Raw genomic sequence first — 20,840 nt, 5'->3', positions numbered from 1 at the left:
CCAACCCCCCACTCATGTAATGCCCACTTCCTCCTGCCAATGGAGGACCCCTATGTCACTCCCCCAAAAAAGGGATGAGGGGTGCCCACTCCTTCCTGCCAACGGATGCTCCCCAACCCTCCCCCTCCTAGTCTTTGTATGAAGAGAGCAAGAGGGAGGCTTGGTCTCTCCAGCTCTGAGGCCCGCCAATCCAAAATGGTGGGCCTACCCCTCCTCGGTGCATCATGTGATGCATGGAGAGAGGCCTAAGGCCCTGATTGGCTTAGACGCCTAAGGCCCTTCCCAATCTCTATGAGCCAATCATTACTTTAGGCCTCTCCCCATGCATCACATGATGCACAGAGGAGGGGAAAGCCCGCCATTTTGTATCAGCAAGCCTCAGAGCTGAGGGGGCTCGGGGGTGCATCTGGTGGCAGGAGGGAGTGGGCATCCCTCCTGCCTTTTTATGGGGGGAAGGGGGAGGATAGGATATGGTTCAGGAGTGTCATGCCTGGCGCAGAGGGAGGCCTCCATTGGCAGGAGGGAGTGTTCATCCCTCCTGATTTTTGCTGGTGCAGGGTGGGGGGTCGGCAAGGCAGGAAGGAGTAGGCATCTCTCTTGCCAATTTTCACTGGCATGGTGGGAGTCGATCTCTGGTACTGGTTTCTTGGGGAGACATTGAGGAGGGCCATCATCGGCGTGGAGGGTTTTTTTCCTTCTTTTTTTTTAATGGGGCAGATATTGTGCATGTGTAGTACACACACAGCATCTGTGCCCATTAAAAAAAGAAAATAAAGGTTTCCTAACCCGAACAGCTGAGTGGTAGGAGGCTGTTTTGGGGCATCCCTTGCCTCTCAGCTGTTCAGGCTTCCCCTGCCATCTCTGCGTATGTGTGAGAGTTGCTCTCACAGTGATCAATCGGACATGAGAGACGGGGATTACGACAAACCTCTGCGGAAATCATTTGCATGCAAATTTGTTTGTGCAGTCACTCTTGGAATCAGTCAAGAATTGGATAATGGCGGACCCACGCAGTATTACTGACCCGTTTTAGTACAACTAGCTCTAAGACTGGCCCTGGTGGTGTCATGCAGCCAATAGTTATATAATGGGCTGGGCGGCATTTAGCATGCCTTAGTAAAAAGGACCCATAAATGAGGTGTCCAGATTTCTGCACCAGAATTGCACATCATAAAATAAGATGGTTTAAATTGAAAAGGATGAGATATATCAGGATTCATAAAAACTGAGAAAATTAGACTTTTGCTCCACTCTTTGAGCTTTCATACAGCAGCTGCTGTATCAGTATAGTGACCTGGCTCTGCATATTGATGATTGGTGCCTTTACTTTCCCTGTGTGGTGGGAATGCAGAACAGGCTTAGATCTCAGTCTTTTTCACTATGACTTTAGAAAATGCATCATTCTGTGTAATACATTCTTTGGAGCATTGTTATCAAGAGTGTATCATGTGATTGCTGACACCTAGGCTTATAGCAACCTTAAAATGAAGTATGCTGGTATTAAGCTAATATTTTTTTAATATGTTTGCAGGTACTTATTTGCATTGCAGGTGAAGCAGGATCTGGCCCAAGGCAAGCTGACCTGTCACAATACAAGTGCTGCCCTCCTAATCTCACACATTGTCCAATGTAAGTTCTGCTTACTTTTAAAATTATATCTGTGCAGCTAGAAAACTATACTGCTGTTATTTCTAATAGTGGAACATTTTTTGAGAGGGCTTGTCAGTTTTCTCCTGCTTCTTTGTGATTATTTCTCAGTGGGAAAAGGACTAGGATCTAATGCCATGGGTCCTTTATATCTCCTTCCAACTCACTTAGCTCAGCTGTTGCAATAACAGTTCTTGGCCAGGACCTTGAATCTGGCCTCTAGGTGTCAATGTGGCATGGTAACTGGGATTTTCTCCTTGCAGGTCATTTGCATGTTACCTCTGTACATCCCTAGCCCAGATTAGCCCTGGGACCAAATGACCTGACCTGGGAATCAAACCTACAATATTTCCTCCATATGGCAACGTGCAATACTGCTAGTAAGCTGCTGAATGGATCTAAAAGAATATTTTGGAGACAATTTTTTTTAAGCTGGCAGTTGGCACATAGGTGTCAGAATGGGGGGGCCCATAGGGGCCTTGGCCTCCCCAAAATTGGCACTGGCTTTGCTCCATGCCCTGACATGTCTTCTCCTACTCTGTCATACCTCCTCTGCTGATCCCTGGTGATCCTTCCCCACTGCTAACCTGGTCATCGGTGGCTGCTGCGAGTCCTGCTTTCTTCAGCTGCTGAGTGGCACCGAGCAGGAGCGCGCTTTGGCACTGTGGCTTCCTGGTTGGCTCCTGCAAATTCTCGTGAATCGTGAGACTTCGCGGGAGCCAGTCAGGAAGCCTCTCAGCACCGAGCAACAGCAGCAAAGCGCGCTCCTGCTCGGTGCTGCTCAACGGCTGAAGAAAGCAGGACTCACAGCAGCAATCAATGACTGGGTTAGCAGCAGAGCAGGAGCATGGAAAGCTCTCCTGCACACTGCACCTCTGGACCACCACGAATCAGAAGAGGAGGTACGACAGACAGGGTAGGGAGGGAGGGACAGGGTGCAGAGTCAGCAGAGAAGTGGGACAGGGTGCAGAGCCTGACAGAAGGGGGAGGGGGCTGGGTGCAGAGCCTGACAGGGAGGGGGCTGGGTGCAGAGCTTGACAGGGGAGAGAGGGAGGGAAGGGGGCTCGCTGCAGAGCCTGGCAGGGGAAGGAGGGAGGGAAAGGAACTAGGTGCAGAGCCTGACAGGGAAAGCTTCATCCAGGGCTAAACAAATCATGGGCTGTATCCGTAGAAGTTTTGTCAGCTGTAATCCCGAGGACATAATGCCGTTATACAGATCCATGGTGAGACCCCATCTGGAATACTGTGTACAATTCTGGAGGCCACATTATCAAAAAGATGTGAGGAGCGTTGAGTCAGTTCAGCGAATGGCCACCAGGATGGTCTCAGGACTCAAGGATCTTCCGTATGAGGAACGACTGGGTAAGTTGCAGCTGTACTCACTCGAGGAATGCAGAGAGAGGGAAGACATGATCGAGACATTCAAATATGTCACGGGCCGTATCGAGGTGGAAGAGGATCTCTTTTTCCTTAAAGGACCCACGGCAACAAGAGGGCATCCGTTGAAAATCAGGGGTGGGAAATTTCATGGCGACACCAGAAAATATTTCTTCATCGAAAGGGTGGTTGACCGCTGGAATAATCTTCCACAACAGGTAATTGAGGCCAGCAGCGTGCCAGATTTTAAGAAAAGATGGGATTGGCATGTGGGATCTCTTCGTGGAGGTAGTTAGGGGGTGGGCCATTTGTGTGGGCAGACTAGATGGGCCGTGGCCCTTTTCTGCCGTCATTTTCTATGTTTCTATGGGAGGGAGGGGAAGGGAGGCTGGGTGCAGTGCCTGAGAGCGAAAGGAGGGAGGGAGGTAAGATGGGTGTAGTGCCTGACAGGGGGAGGAGGGAGGGAGGAAAGGGGGTTGGGTTTAGAGCCTTACGAAGGAGGGAGGGGGAGAGAGGCTAGGTGCAATGCCTGACAGGGGGGGAGGGAAGGGGGCTGGTTGCAGAACCTGACAGGGGAGGGAGGGGGCTGGTTGCAGAGCTTGGCATGGAGGGGGATGGGTGCAGAGCCTGACAGGGGAGGGAGGGAACAGGGTCTGGAATGGATAAGATGGCCCGGAAATGGGATGTAGAGCCTTGCAGGGCACTTGAATATTAAGCCACCCGACTTATATTCAAGTCAACCATTTTTCCTCCTTTTTGGGGAGAAAATAGGTGTCTTGATTTAAATTCAGATCAACTTATATTCGAGTATATACAGTATTTCCTTCCTTCCCCCCTAGCGGGACCCTGCTGCATGACCTCTTTCTTTGGCTTTCAACTCTTGACTTCCAAACTTTCCCACACATACCTCCTCCCTGGTGTTTTGTTGGGGTTTTTTTTTTTTTTAAATCTTCGGGCAACATTGACAAGATCAGCGTCTTGCCGTTGGCCTGCCCAGGAAGTCTTCTTTCAGCAGCGATTTCCTGTTTCCGCATAGGCGGACTTCTGCTGAAAGAAGACTTCCGGGGCAAGTTGACTGCAAGACGATGATTTCATCAACGCTTCCCGAAGATTTAAAAAACCAAACACCAGGGAAGGAGGTAGGTGTGTGGGATAGTTTGGGAGTCAGGGAGTCAAGAGTTGAAAGCCAAAGAAAGAGGTCATGCGGCAGGGTCCAGGTAGGAGGGAAGGACAGAAATAACGTTATAAACGCCACAGGCTGGGGCTGGGGTTAAGGAGTTGGGAAGGCAGGGAGGACAGATGCTCAGAGAGTTGGGAAAGACAGATAGTGCACGTACTGAGAGAGGGTTGGGAAGGAGAAATGCACGGGCTGGGGGGGTTAGGAAAGGAGGAAAAGAGAGATGCTGCACAGGTGGGGTAGTGGGAAGGGAAAGAAAGAAATGCTGCCAGTGGAGGGAGGGAAAAGGAACTGAGAACTGAGAGGGAAAGAGAGATGATGTATATGGGGAAAGGAAGAAAGAGGGAGAATTGTTGGACATGATAGTAGTGGAGAGGAGGGATGGAGAAATGTTACAATGAGAGGGAGGCGAGATGACCCAAAGAAGGGAGAGATGTCAGACCTCAGGAAGAGTGAGGATAGGAGAGAAAGATGCCAGACCATGGGAAGGAGAGGAGAAAGATGCCAGACCATATGAAGGGAGAAGACAGATGTCTGACCATGGGAGAGGGAGGAGATAGTGCACAGCAATGGGTGTGTCAAGAAAGAGATAAGAAGAAATGCTTTTTATGGATAGACAAGAGTAGGGGAGGAGATGGTACACATGGATAGATGGGAAGGGAAGGCATGGAAAAGTAGATTTTGAGAAGAAAGCAGAAAAATGGAAGAAAGTTGAATGTTAAAAGTTAATGTTAAAGAAGGGTGTATGGCAAAAAGTGAAGGAGAGAAAAACAGCAAATGGATAAAGGTGGCCCTGGATACACAGTTAAGAGCACAGACAGAAGGAAGTGCAGCCAGAGACTGGGAAAGATGGTTTGAAAACCAAAATCACCGGGCAACAAAGGTAGGGGAAATGATTTTATTTTCATTTAGTGATTGAATTTTGTCAGTTTTGAGAATTTACATCTGCTGTCTATATTTTGCAGTGTTCAGGAAGAAATGCATTTGTTTCTATTTCTCTAGGGTTATACTTCATACAGTCTTGCATCTTAGGGTTTTATATTAGTACTTTTAGTTTGTGGTCCTGTATTTGCATAGGGGTTATCTGTGTTCTGCAAGTATGAACAAGAGTGGGTGTTCTGGTAGGAATGAATATTGAGAAACATACAGTGTGCTTTGCATAGTTTAATTTTGTGGTTAACCATTAGGTGTTGTTAATAAGATTATATTGTGTGTGTATATATGAAAAATGAATGGAAAAAATGGTATTACAATTAGTACTATTATGGGGCGGGGTCTGGGTGGAGATTGTGTGAGGTCTGGGGCGGAGCTTGCAGGCCCCCCCAAATAAAAAAGCATTCCGCTACCTATGAGTCCGCATACTTTTTTAAACACCAACTGTGTCATTTAAAATATATAGTCAAACCTTGGTTTGTGCGCATAATTCGTTCCAGAAGCATGCTTGTAATCCAAAGCACTTGCATATCAAAGCGAATTTCCCCATAGGAAATAATGGAAACTCAGATGATTCGTTCCACAACCCCAAAATTTTAATACAAAATACTATACATACTTGTATTGCAAGACCTCGCTCATTTAAAACAGTCACTACACTCCTGCAGCATCAGAGAGAGAAGAACCATCGGCTCAATTGTGATGATGTGTATACTGTATGTACTCGTATTGCAAGACTAGATAGAGGATTACTGCACAGGTCCTGGACCTGTTGGGCCGCCATGTGAGCGGACTGCTGGGCACAATGGACCTCAGGTCTGACCCAGCGGAGGCATTGCTTATGTTCTTATGACTTTGCTTGTTTAGAACAGTCACTACACTCTTGCAGTGTCGGAGAGAGAACCATTGTCTCAGTTGTGATGTGGTTTACAAGACATTGGTTGTATATCAAGTTAAAATTTAATAAAATGTTTTGCTTGTCTTGCAAAACACTTGCAAACCAAGTTACTTGCAATCCAAGGTTTTACTGTATATACTGTATATACACTTGTATATTCAACTCCTCTGTATGGATAGTTGGTGGTGCCCAATTTGTATTTGCTGCTGACTGTTGACCACAATTCATATCAAAGTGATATTCAAAAGTTTTACAGGTAGACTATTTAGCAGGCCTGAAGTAAATGTCTACATTTTTTGTATAGGGCTGAGTATTGCCACCAGATGGGTAATATATAGTTCTGCCCTCTAGAAACATGATGGCAGATAAAGGCTAAATGGCCCATCTACAGTAACCATTATCTCTTCCTCTCTCTAAGAAATCCCACGTGCCTATCCCATGCCTTCTTGAATTCAGACACAGTCTCTGTCTTCACCACTTCTTCCAGGAGACTGTTCCTCTGTTTGCTAGTTCCAGCCCAGCTCTAAGCGAATAGTGCTGGTTTGATTAGAAAACTTTATGCCTTGTAATAATCCATTTAAGGGCAGAGTATTAGTTTAAATGTTCACTGGCCACCCTTTGAAAGTTACTCCACCCCTTTGTTTACTGTCATCTCAGTTGCTATAGTTTTTCATTTGACCCACTAAAAATAGTAGTGCTTTTTGCTCACTGGTGTGTCTTTGTTATTTTATACTGTCTTTGTGGATTTTTAAAAACATTTTATCTAACAAAAGCAAGGCTAGTTTTGCAGAAATAAGTAGAACTAAAGATACATTGTTAATTTTTTTAGCTATTGTGAATATAAAACATGATATTATGCAAATGACTTGTGAGACTATTCTTATTTTAGGAGGGGAGGGGGATCTAAGTAAAACGATAGGGGAGGGTTGGGAGATGTTCTAAACTAAAAGGCAATAGCCTATATGACTATTAGGTTATTTGACTTATAACATCATGTATAGGCATACATCTTTGTGGGCTAGAGGTGGAAATGTTAACTTCTAGCTTCACATTTTCTATTGGAATATGGAAAAGATGGATATCCATGGGACTTTTGTAATTGTTATCTGAAACCTAATTGTTATATTATGCAAGCATGTTTAGCATTCACTGAAAGAAGATGTACTTGAGAGAAAGAGATCATGATTTAGAAATAATATATAAACAATATTTTTCAGCTATGTAAACTGGTTATAATCAAAGAAGTTTACATATTACTATTTTGATTGTAACCACAGAAAGACAGTATAACAGCAAATCCCTTCCTCTTTCCTTTCTCTTACCTTTCCCTAAAAGGCGTGCATTGGTTTTAAAAGAGGGCTTGTTTTGGTCACGCTTTATATGAGGCATTAAGGGAGTCTTATAGCCCATTACATTAACGGGTGCTAGGATATATGTGTGTGTGTGTGTCTTTATTTCTTTTTCTCTCTCCTTAGCCGCTTTCTGTGTTTTTTGGGGTTTTTTTTTCCTTGGCTGTCCACAACCACCCCTTGCCTGCTCCCCGTCCATTATCCCTTCCTTTTACCTCCCCTGTGTCCTCCACCACTCCATCACTGCTCACCTTATCCAGCAGCAGCCCCTTTGTTTTACCTCCCCCCTGTCCATCATCACCTTTTTCCTGCTCCCCCTGCACGGTCTAGTCACTGGCCTCATTAACAATTTAAAGCAGCTGTAAAATAACCCTTAGCATATCCTCATAAGCAAAATACAAACTATCAAACCATAACCAACCTACTGCATCACTGCTTATCCTCTCCTGTATTGCATCGCAAATGGCAACGTGCCTGGTGAACCCTTTCAGCCTCGGCTACATTAGGAATGCTCCAGACTGTGTTATAACTCTTCCTTTCCCATCTCACCTCCTGAGAGTGAAAAGGAGAGTGTTTGGACTTTTAAAAAGACCCCGGGGGAAGTTCTGAAGTGGAATGTTTGTTGTTAGTATGTGCAGAGAGGGAAGGTATAGTCCGCGACAGCAGGATGTTAACTTTGTAGTTGTGGCCATTTTGAAGATCGTTCTGCCCTGCTCCTTGCCTTAGTATATTTTTAAGTTGAAAGACATGGCGGCGGCGGCTCCTCTCAAGATCCCCGACTGCATCGGACTTCCGACGCAGGTGGTGATCCTGAGAGGAGCCGCTGCCTCGTCTTTCAACTTAAAAATATAGTAAGGCAAGGAGCAGGGCAGACTGAAGAACAGCACGGCCGACAGCCGCCGCATCCGACATCCGCCTCAGGGGAGACAGCTGCCACGTCCGACATCCGCCTCGGGGGAGGAGAGAGGACTTCAGGCAAGGAGCAAGGCAGACCAAAAAAACAGCACGGGCTGACAGTTGCCGTGTCCGACATCCGCCTCGAGGGAGGAGAGAGAGTGTTTCGCCCGCACTCCTACCTGAGGTGCCCTACATCTCACAGAAAACGGACGCACGCGATGGGAGTGCGCATGCGCGGCCTAGCATTTTATTATATTAGATATATATATTAGATATAGATAGATAGTTTTCAAAAGGAATACAAGCAAATATACAAAGCAAAAAACCCAAGCAAATACCAAAGAGCTAAAAAGACAAATCTAAACGCCCCAAAAGAATCCCTCTTCCCCCACCCCGTTTCCCTCTCCTCAAAACAATACATACAAAAACAAAATTATACAGAGTTCTTTCTCCATTGTACATAGAGTTCCCAGATCTTAGAATAATTCCCAAGAGTATTATGTCTTAATGCAGTCAGTTTAGACATTAACTGTAAATAGTCCAGACGAGAATAAACTACAAAAAGAGTAGGCACCTTAGAAGTGCGCCAACACTGTGCCAAAGCAAGACAGGCTGCCGTAAAAACACAGGCTGCCAATTTCTGCTCAGAGGAAATTAATCCCAGCACTCCCACATTTAATAAACAACATTCCATCAATAAACAACAATGCTTATGTAAAATCTTGACTTTATGTTCTTATGTTATGTTCTTATGTAGGAAACGACCCACCTGCTGCCAATATCAGCGCACTCCTGGACATGTCCACCATATATGCATAAAGTCCCCCTTTTCTCCACAATTAGGCCAACAATGATCAGTCCCCACCTGATAAATGGAGAAAAGGCGCTCAGGGGTATAATACCACCTGTAGTACATTTTATAGCCATTTTCGATATAATTAATGGACAATGTAGGTTTAAATAACCTCTTTTAAATAGAATCCCAATGAGGAAAAAAACTACGCCCCCCTTGGAGATCCCGCTCCCATCGAGCCTTATAAGGATCAAAAGGGAATTCCCTTTTCAACAAAGCTCGGTAGAGCCATAAAACACCCCCCCCCCTTCCCGCTCCAGCCCTGATAGCTTGCTCCAAGTAGGTTTCTCCCAATGAAAGCTCCCAAAAAGCACGCCGATGTAGAAAAATTTGCAAGCGCATATACAAAAAAGAATCCCTATTCTCTAAACCAAATTCCTCTTGCAAATCCAGAAAGGGACACATAGCTATAGTATCCCAAAGCTGTCCTAACGTGTGAAGGCCTGCCGGGATCTACTAACGGCAAATACCCTCCCTGCCCAGTGAACCAGCAGGCAAGGCCACAATGACCATGTGAGCAAAGAACAAACACTCTGGGAACATCTGCTGATGGAGTACATACCAGCACTGAAGCACCGCCTGAAAAAATGGGTTAAGCGTTTGCAACGCCAACTGCAAACGGTCTTTCGGGACTCAAGGTAACATCCTTGGAAGAAAGCTCTGTTCAATATGAATCCATGGACAATCTTCATAAGTTACCCACATGACCACTTCCTGCAGAAGGGCAGCCTGATAATACAACCGAAAATTGGGAATTCCCATCCCCCCTTCCAATTTAGATCTATAAAGAATATTCCGACAGATCCATAGTGGTTTCTTTCGCCAAAAAGCTTTCGCGATAACAGATGAAAAAAATCAGCAGGCAACACTATGGGGAGGACTAGAAATGCATACAATAATTGAGGTAAAAGCATCATTTTGATAGCCGAAATTCAGCCTATCCAGCTAAGATTCAACCCTTTCCAATGCTCAACATCAAACAGAGCATGAAGGCAAGTCGAAAAATTAAACTTATATAACTAGGTATGGTCTGCAGTTAAATTCACCCCCATAGAGGTAAAAAATTAGAGGCCCAAGTAAAGGGAAATGCAATCTGCAACCTCTGGAGCACTCTAGCCTCCAAGTTTACATTTACTATCTCAGACTTAGCCATATTGACTTTAAAGCAAGAGAGCGGGTCAAACTGCTCCAATTCCTGTATCACATGAGGTAAAGATAGCTCCGGGTTATGTAACAAGAGTAAAATATCATCAGCATATAGTAAGATTTTATGTTGCTGAACACCCAATTGAATCCCGTCAATAGCTCCTGAGATCAAATCTGACTCACCAATGGCTGCATAGAGAGTGCAAAAAGCAGGGGCGAGAGGGCACATCCCTGGTGTGTCCCACGAGCCAAAGTGATATCAGGCAACAGAGTATCATTAAGTTTGAGTCGGGAGAGGGGGGGTGTCATAACAATTGCAACCAACCATAAAAGTGCTGTATAATACTTTGAATAAGTACACCCAACTCACCTGATCGAACACTTTTTCAGCTTTGAGAGACAGTACCAGCGCTGGGGTGCCTTCACAACGGGCATGCCACATGAGATGTAAAGCCATTTTAATATTATCAAATGGCTGTCGCCTCGATATAAAGCCCGCTTGATCTATCTGAACTAAATGAGGCATATAGGCCTGTAATCTCAAGGCCAAGACTTCAGTAAAGATTTTATAATTAACACTGAGCAATGAGATTGGCCAGTACGCTATACAGGAAGTTGGATCTTTTCCCTTTTTATGGATAAGTGTCACCGCCGCCGAAAACAAAGTCTGAGGAAGGGGGTGAGTATCATCAAAACTATTAAACAATCGGACCAACACCAGTACCAACAACTATTGAAACGCTCTATAAAATTTGTTTGTAAACCTGTCTAATCCGGGTGCAATGTTCAGGGACAAAGAATGGACAACCTCCTCTACCTCATCAACAGTGATCGGTTGAGACAATTGGGCCGCCTCCCCCTCAGAAAGGCATCTATCTCATGTTCCAGGGAGGCAGGGTCAGCTTGGTAGAGAACATTATAAAACTGCAGAAAAGCGTTCCTCATATCTTGTATAGAAATATAGTGGGTACCCGTGCTATCCAAAATACCCAAAATATCATTTCTTGTGGCCTGAGTTTTCAATCTATGTGCCAAAAGCTTACTGCCTCTGTCATTAAATTCAAAATATTCTTGGCGGGTCTAACGCAAGGCCACCCACCTCAATACTGGCCAATTCCAAGTCTTTCAATTCTAAACGCAATTTAGCTAATTGAATAATTTCTTGAGCAGATCTCCTCCGCCCATGCACCTGCCTCTCAAGATCATGAAGTTCCTGTCGCTTCATCAATTCAGCTTTTACTTTCTCCTTCTTTACATAAGCTTGCAAAGCAATTACTTTTCCACGAACTACTGCTTTCAATGCCTCCCACAGCAATATAGGATGGATCCCATCAACATCATTTAAGTCCAGATAATCTTTAATAGTCTTAGCTAATTGCTCCACAGAGGACAGGTCCGCCAACAAATTGTCGTGAAATCTCCACTGTGTAGCTTTACGGGGCCCCCCTCCCCCCCATCAAGCTCATGCTCAAAGTAGCATGATCTGCCAAAATAGTGGTATGAATTTCACACTGCTTTACAGAGCGTCAAAGAGCACCATCCCCAAGCCAATAGTCAATATGAGAGTCAATATTATGTACAGCAGAATATGTATATTCCCTCTCTCCGGGATGCTGAACCCTCCAAATATCAAGTAACCCCCAATGGGAGAGCAAGGTCTGTAATCCCTTACGATCAGGCACAACTGAAGACCTACAGAAGGAGCTATCAAAGTGAGGATCCAACACCAAATTACAATCATTCCCCAATAAAAGCAAGCCCTCTATACAGGGCCGCAGAGTTTCATCCAGTTGCAGAAAACACTCCCCCTGCCCCAAATTGGGAGCATATACATTTCAGAGGGTATACTTCTGCTCCTCAATAGAGGCATAGAGCAAAAGATAGTGCCCCTCTGTATCTCGCATCTCTTTGGAAACCTGGACTTGCAAACTGTTGTAAAAAAGTATGGCAACCCCTTTCGTCTTCCTAGCTGATTGATTAAAGGCAAAATAAATGGTGGAAAACCCAGGGGGACGCAGTACACACTCATGTTTAGGCAGCAGGTGGGTCTCCTGCAAGAACACTATTTGAGCCTTTTGACGAGCCAGCTCCTTATAAAGGAGATGACGTTTCATTGGGACTTTAAGCCCCCCTGACATTAAGAGACAAAAATTTTAAATCACCTATCAATCTAGACACAAAATAAAAAAAACCCAAGAAAACCCTCTATAGTCTATAAGGACCTCATAACATCCCAAAACTCAGTCCCACCTCTCCCCTCCCCCCACTGTCTCTCACCCCCTGCCCAACCATGATAACCATACAAGAGAGCACTAACAGGTAAGAAAATACCCCTCCCCCCAGTGCACTCCCGTAACCCAAAAGAGGGGAGGGCCACTCCCCAAGCATATACCGCCACCGCCAAAATACCCATCCACCCAACAAGGTGGAGGCTCAATGTAAAACCCTCTTAGAAGTAAAACACATAATAAAAGTCAAAAGTTCAACTGTAATGTTCAACTAATCACATAGAAAATCCTGCCATAAATCCAAAATGCCAAGTATCACTGGCACAAGGAAATACCTGCAAATCGCAGCAGAGAAAAAGCAAGTCATCACAGACATTGCTTCAGGTACCAGACTGGGAACCCTGCGCTGGATCTATCGATTGTCACTTCAGGCAACCACCCTCCCATCTGATGCGCTTCCAACGCGGTAACCACTGGCCACTTGTTCTGATGATGGTTGGGGAGGACTCCCCAAATTGAATCCCAGGAAATATCTGGGAGGCCTCTGACGGAGACCGTACAGTATGCAAAGAGCCTTCCAAGTAGAAAAGAAGAGCAAATGGGTGATGCCATCTATATTTAGTTTTTTGTTCCACAAGATGACGGAGTAAGGGCTTCAAAGCCGGCCTTCGCCTCAAGGTAACAGCAACCAGGGCTTGATATATTTCAAATTCCACCAAGTCCCATTTCAGGAAAGGGAGAGATCTAGCTTTTTGTAGTATAGCTTCCTTGGTCTAAAAATCTCTAAAACAGACCACAATATCTCTGGGTTTGTTTCCCCGAGGAGCAGCCAAAGCTTGGTGGGCACGCTCAATATGGATATCTGCTGCAGATCGGGTTCCAGCTCTTCGGCAAGTAGCATAAGCGATATTTTTTGAGCTACTTTTTCACAGTCACCATAATCTGCAGATTCTGATATACCCCGGATCCTAAGATTAGCCTGCCGACTTCTGTTCTCTAGATCTTCAAGTTTATCATAAATGAAAAGTTGCTGTGCTTGTAGATCTTTCATGCTCATATCAACCAGAGCCCAAGCATCTTGGTGTTCTTCTAAGCGGGCCTCCACATCGCCCACACGAGTGCCCAATTCTGCCAAAACAGAGTGAAGGTCCATGGCTAATGTAGTAAATTCACCCCGGAGCCCTACCATTTCATTACGGATCTCTCTAAACAATGCCTGAACTTCAGCCAAGGGATCCGGCAAGAGACGATCAGAGTGCTCTCCTGTGGTAAGTTCCACATCATGCAGTGGTGTAAATACACTGCATCCTTTTGGCGCCATTTTGATTCAGGGCTTCCAGTCTCTCCTCATTCGTCTTCTGGCGCAAGCCTCCTATCATTTTCGTCACCCTCCTCTGGACCACTTCAAGTCTTCTTATGTCCTTCGCCAGATACGGTCTCCAAAACTGAACACAATATTCCAAGTGGGGCCTTACCAATGACCTGTACAGGGGCATCAACACCTTCCTTCTACGCCTCTCTTTATACAGCCCAGCACCCTTCTGGCAGCAGCCACTGCCTTGTCACACTGTTTTTTTGCCTTTAGATCTTTGGACACTATCACCCCAAGATCCCTCTCCCTGTCCGTGCATATCAGCTTCTCACCTCCCAGCATATACGGTTCCTTCCAATAATTAATCCCCAAATGCATTACTCTGCATTTCTTTGCATTGAATTTTAGTTGCCAGGCATTAGACCATTCCTCTAACTTTGGCAGATCCTTTTTCATATTTTCCACTCCCTCTTCAGTATCTACTCTGTTACAAATCTTGGTATCATTTTGCAAAAAGGAACACTTTTCTTTCTAACCCTTCAGCAATGTCACTCACAAACATATTGAACAGGATCGGCCCCAGCACCGAACCCTGAGGGACTCCACTACTCACCTTTCCTTCCTCCGAGCGACTTCCATTAACCACCACCCTCTGGCGTCTGTCCGACAGCCAGTTTCTAACCCAGTTCACCACTTTGGGTCCTAACTTCAGCCCTTCAAGTTTGTTCAACAGTCTCCTATGAGAAACTGTATCAAAGGCTTTGCTGAAATCTAAGTAAATTACATCTAGCATATGTCCTTGATCCAGCTCTCTGGTCACCCAATCAAAAAATTCAGTCAGGTTCGTTTGGCACGATTTACCTTTTGTAAAGCCATGTTGAATCTAACCCATTAGATTCAAGGAAGTACACTATCCTTTCTTTCAGCAACACTTCCATTATTTTTCCAACAACTGAAGTGAGGCTTACCGGCCTGTAGTTTCCTGCTTCATCCCTGTGACCACTTTTGTGAATAGGGACCACATCCGCTCTCCTCCAATCCCCAGGAACCACTCCCGTCTCCAGAGATTTGTTGAGTCAATGACAATCCTTTGAGGAAAAATTAATTTGCATGAATGAATTTAAAGTTTCTCACTGTACATTTAAAATGTTCTCAGTGAAGTCTGGGATGTCTATGTTCAGTGGAGGGAGCATAGTAATTATAGCGGTTATGATTATTATGTACCTACTCTATAAGTTGTCTAATAACTTGGCGAGGACTTGGAAGGACAAAACTTTTTGTATGGTTTTAGCACATTATTTCTTCAATTTTCATTGTACTGTACATTATTATTGAAAAACCTTTAAAGCTTGGAAAAAAAAGAAAGAAAATGTTCTAACTGACACATCTGTGTTGGGTGCTCACTGTTGTTAAAAAACAAAAAGGATGTTCCGGGGGGGGGGGGGGGGGGTCCTGGGCCCTGGAGGAAATTTAGGAGAATATGGGCTCCTGTTTGGTAGGGATTGTCCCGAAAGCTCATAGTTCTTTACTGAACTTTTGACACTGGAGTGTGTAGGGTGGGGGTGGGGGATTCTTGTGGGTATGGTGGGGTTGGTTAAAAACAAAAACAAAAAAACAAAAAGGTCTAAGGAAGAACAAATGACTGTTAATGTGGTTTTCATGGCCAAGCTTTGTATGGCAGTGCATTTGCAATTAACCATACTGGTGGACACAGAAGGGACTGTGAATTGCTTCTGTTTTGTAAAGAGCCATAGATTTGGAAGAGACTTAGAGAGGGTGTTGAGGAAGGATTGCTTGAATATTTTTTTTTAACGAGTAGTAATAATAGCTGTAGGATTTTTGCTATGTGGTGTATAACTTTTTATTTTGTGTTTTACTTTCTAAATTTTGCTTCTTTCATTTTAAATAAATAAAACCAAAAGAAGTAAAAATGAAAGAAAACACAAAATAAGTTTGTGCTCTCTGGAAGCTGCTATCAGTTGCACTTGCTTGATGCAGTTTTCTGGGTCTCACCACATCTAACCTGACCAGACAGTGAGATCCGGAAAACTGCAACAAGCATGATGCCAGCCATGGAATCCTAAGAGAATATCAGTTGCAAGTATTCACAATAGATTGCAGATCACCTTGATTTAAAAGGGTTTTCTGTTACGTTCCCTCCAGATTCCGTACTGTAGGTTTTTCATCCCAGCCCGGGATCCAGGTCTTACAGAAATCTACAAACTTTTCTGTCCTGCTCCTCCCACTTGGCTGAGGAATACAGAGCCCCCTTCAGTTTTCATTTCTGCAAGTGATCCATGCAGAAGTCTTTCTGATCCTATTGGCCATTGTTTCTGCTAGGCATATTTCGGGCGCTGTCTTCTAGAGAGCCCTTTCTCCAGATCACAGAGGCTGGGGTATTCCTTTGTACAATTCCCTCCTTTCTTCTGAAAGTGGTTTCAGAATTTTATGTCAACCAAGAAGTTCGTCTGCCTGCCTTTCAGCCCACAGGGTCCAAAAAGAAAGACAAACTTTTGTGGAAACTGGACGTGCTTCACTACTTAGAGAGGACCAGTGACTTCTGTCTTTCTGATCATCTGCTTGTCCTAACTACTCCAGATGGGGCAGGCCAGCGTCTAAGACCTTTATTTCCCGATGGATCTGCATGGCCATTTTGTCAACTTACATCGCCTATGGCAAGCAGCCATCAATTTTGCTCAAAGCTCAATTGACAAAAGGTGTCGCCGCTTTGTGGGCAGAGTCCCGAGTGATTAATCTGGCCTAAATTTGTAGAGCAGCCACTTGGTCATCTCTTCATATCTTTACCAGATTGTACAGAATGGATGTGGCAGCTCGATCCAGTGCCACATTTGGGACCTCTGTGTTACGGGCAGGCTCTTCTGTCCTATCCCAGACATTGCCATCACTTAAGTATGTCACCTACAGTATGAAATCCGGAGGGGACATAACAAAATGAAAAATTAGGTTCTTATCTTTGATGATCTTCTTTTTGTTAGTCCCCAAAAGATTCCTTACGGTCCTCCCTCTGTCCATTGTATCACCTGCATATTTCTTCCTCGGATATTTCTCCTATCAGGCCTCAGTACCTTCCAGCCACCAGACAAGACCTGTGGGAAATCGTTTTGTATATACGGTTGCATATCTCTACTGAAGGCAGGTTTCCAGTTTGTGCTTGTTGCACATGGCAGATTAGTTCCATGTTCTTGCCTATGTTTTCTGTTGCCCGTTTATTAATTGTTCCTTCATATTGTAGAAAAGAATCAGTTTGTTTAGCGGGGAGATTACCTGTGCCCCCTTTTGTGTCTGTGCTTTTATCCAGTTCTATTTGGTGGTTTTTTGAACATACTGAAGAGGGCTCTGTATTCCTCAGCCAAGTAGAAGGAGCAGGACAGAAAAGTTTTGGATTTCTGCAAGACTCGGATCGCAGGTTGGAATGAAAAACCTACAGTACAGAATCCTCCAGGGACTAACAGAAAAAAGATTACCAAAGGTAAGAACTTAATTTTCCATTAACAGATATTTGTGAACAACGACATGTAGTATTCTGTTCTGTGATAACCTCCCAAATCTTCTTCATAATCTTCCAATATCTGTATTTGTACAAATTTAAGAGACTCTAATACTAAAGTGCATTAGGTTTTGCAGTTACCATGGCTTAACACAGTAGCTGCAAATTTAATATAGCTACTATTGAGGGTGTGCCCATCATCTTCTTTTGCAGGTCTTACATTAACATTTCCTTTAGCATGCATTACTCAGGAAGTGTTAAGTAGACCTGCTCTAACTGCAAAATGTCTTCCACACCCATTCTTCCACTCATGCCCTGCCTAGTTACAGCCCCCCAACACCAAATGCCTTTAGGGGCTCATTTTACAAATGTGCATCCTAATTTTAGGTGGTGGTAGGCATCCTACCGCTGGAAACCAATCGAAATGCACGTTTTTAGAAAAAAAACTCCCCGAGGCAGGACGCCTACACTGTAGAAACATAGAATATGATTGCAGAAGAGGGCCGGCGGCCCAATAAGTCTGCCCACTCAAGAACCCTCCCTCCCTGGAGTACCCATCTTTTATGCATAACTCTGTAGCACTCCCCACCTGTTTGTCCCATCGACTTTTGAAGTCGAGCATGCTACTAGCCTCGACCATCTGGCGTGGAAGTTTATTCCATCGATCAATCAACCGTTCGGTGAAGAAGTATTTGTTGGTGTCACCATGAAATCTTCCCCCCTTAAGTTTTAGTGGATGCCCTCTTGTTGCCGTGGGACCCGTACGAAAAAAGATTTCTTCCTCCACTTTAATGCAACCCGTGATGTATTTGAATGTTTCTATCATGTCCCCCCTTTCTCTGCGCTCCTCGAGAGAATATAAGCGCAGTCTGGTCAGATGTTCTTCATATGGGATGTCTTTAAGTCCTGAGACCATCCTAGTGGCTATTCTCTGGATCGACTCCATTCTCTTCACATCTTTTTGATAATTTGGCCTCCAAAACTGGACACAGTACTCCAGGTGAGGTCTCACCATGGATCTGTATAACGGTAGTATGACTTCAAGCTCCTTCTGATGCAACCCAGCATTTGTCTTGCCTTTGCTGAAGCTTTCTCCACCTGATTAGCAGCTTTCATATCTTCCCGGATGAGAACTCCCAAGTCCCTTTCTGCAGTGGTTCTTGCTAAGTTTTCACCGTTCAAGGTGTATGTTCTGCATGGATTTCCGCTCCCAAGGTGCATTACTTTACATTTTTGGCATTAAAGTTTAGTTGCCAAGTACTGGACCATTGTTCCAATAAAAGCAGGTCCTGCTCCATAATGCTGGGCCTGGTTGTGCTATCAGGTTCTGTTGCCCTGCCCACAATGTTGCATAGTTTAGCATCATCAGCAAATAATGTAATTTTGCCTTGAAGTCCCTGAGTTAGATTCCTAACAAAGATATTAAATAGCATCGGGCCCAAGACCGAACACTATGGCACTCCGCTGGTCACTTTTGACGGAATACCATTCACCATTACTCTTTGAAGTCTGCCGCTAAGCCAGTCTTGTACCCATGCTGTCAGTATTTTTCCTAGTCCTAACGAGTTCATCTTGTTCAATAACCTGTGTGGAAGCGGCGAAGAGGGAGAGAGGAGGCAGAGGGAGAGCAGAGGAAACTTCTAGCGGCGGCAAGGAGCGGGTAGCGGCGAGAGAAGGCTCCGCCCACCCCTCCACGTCAGCACCGCGTCAGAGCCCGGACCCCCCCCTTTAAGGAAGGGAGCCGCGGCGCGAGGACTTCTGCGGGCCGTGTGGAAGCGGCGAAGAGGGAGAGAGGAGGCAGAGGGAGAGCAGAGAAAACTTCTAGCGGCGGCAAGGAGCGGGTAGCGGCGAGAGAAGGCTCCGCCCACCCCTCCACGTCAGCACCGCGTCAGAGCCCGGACCCCCCCCTTTAAGGAAGGGAGCCAACGGCGCACAGCCGTTCGGCGCGCGGCGAGGGAGCCTTAAGAAGGAGCCAGGAGACCAGGCCGCCCAAGCCACAAGTACTTCTTTCTTCTCTTATTCCTTTTTTCTTTTCTTCTCTTTCAGCTAGCTGCACAGCAGAGACCACCTTCACACATCACACACCAAGAGATTAAAAGAGGGGATAATAATAATAATAATAATAATAATAATAATAACTTTATTCTTGTATCCCGCAATACCATGGAAGTTCAATGCGGTTAACAATAGAAGAGACTGTACATTTACAGCGATGATACATATTACAGTGTTATTACATTTACAAAGATGTTACATAAATAGCAGTAATAAAAAGGCATATACTAAAGAAGAGACTGTACGTATACAGCGATGTTCCATGTTAAAGCGGTGGTACATTTACAGTGATGTTAAATATGAGGCTAGGAAAGGCAGGACAATTAGATAAAACAGAGCTTGAGAAAGAGAGGCCATAGTGGCTTGGGAGGGGGGCGTAGTCAGAGGGAATGGAGGCATGTCGAGGTCAGGAGGGTGCAGGGAAGGGGGGAAGGCAGCGTTAGCGGAATTTGTCGAAGAGGTAGGTTTTTAGTGACTTCCTGAACAGGTGGTAGGGTGGAGAGTTGGAGATGAGGGCGGTAAGGCAATTGTTCCATTTGCCCGCTTGGAATGCTAGGGTTCTATCAGTGAATCTCTTGTAGAGGCAGACTTTTAGGGAGGGAAAGGTGAATAGGTGGGCGTTTCGTGTGCGAGAGGGGCCTGCTATTTCAAGGTGCTCAGACAAGTAGATTGGGGAAGATCCTGTTAGAGTTTTGAAACAGAGGCAGGCGAACTTAAAGATGATCCTTGCCTCTACTGGGAGCCAATGGAGTTTGGTGTAGTAGGGGCTAACATGGTCGTATTTTTTGAGATCATAGATGAGGCGGACGGCCGCATTTTGGACTGTTCTAAGACGTTTGATGGTATTTTTATAGGATCCCAGGTAAATAATGTTGCAGTAGTCTAATATGCTTAATACCAGAGATTGGACGAGTAGACGGAAGGCTTGGTGGTCGAAGTAACGTTTGATGGTGCGCAGTTTCCAGAGGGTACAGAAACATTTTTTCACCTGGGCACTGGTATGGTCATCGAAGGTTAGGGTGCGGTCCAGGATGACTCCAAGGATTTTTATGGTGGGTAAGATAGGGTAATCTAGCCCATTCAATCTGAGGGAAGTGTTTGTTAATTTGTGGTTGGGACTCGCTAGGAAGATTTTGGTTTTTTCAGAGTTCAATTTTAATTTGAGTTTTGAGGTCCACAGTTCTAACTTGGTGAGGATAGATGCGATGAGTTTTTCCGTTTCTAGAGTGAGTGAGGTAATGGGAACAATGATGGTGATGTCATCTGCATATATGAACGATTTTAGGTTAGAGTTTGCTAGGCTTCGTGCCAGAGGGGTCAAGTAAATATTGAATAGGGAGGGGGATAGGGGAGAGCCTTGTGGGACTCCACAAGGGTTACGCCAGTGGTGGGAGAAGGCTCCATTACTGTGGACCTGGTAGGTACGGTTGGTTAGGAAGCCTGTGAACCAATCTATTACC

General features: G+C 45.0%; 1 protein-coding gene across 2 annotated transcripts in view; it reads left to right on the top strand.

The window, feature by feature from the left end:
• Positions 1-20,840, top strand: part of FARP1 (FERM, ARH/RhoGEF and pleckstrin domain protein 1) — a 541,848-nt gene that overhangs the window by 200,753 nt on the left and 320,255 nt on the right. For both annotated transcript variants that reach the window (XM_033949732.1, XM_033949731.1), the window contains exon 6: positions 1,532-1,629. In XM_033949732.1, the coding sequence (XP_033805623.1) occupies positions 1,532-1,629 (98 nt within the window). The remainder of the gene's footprint in view (positions 1-1,531; positions 1,630-20,840) is intronic.

The sequence above is a fragment of the Geotrypetes seraphini genome, chromosome 6 (genome assembly GCF_902459505.1).
Source record: "Geotrypetes seraphini chromosome 6, aGeoSer1.1, whole genome shotgun sequence".
Classification (NCBI taxonomy): Eukaryota; Metazoa; Chordata; class Amphibia; order Gymnophiona; family Dermophiidae; genus Geotrypetes; species Geotrypetes seraphini.
Note: the sequence above shows the minus strand (reverse complement) of the source record. Positions and strands in the feature narration are given on the sequence as shown.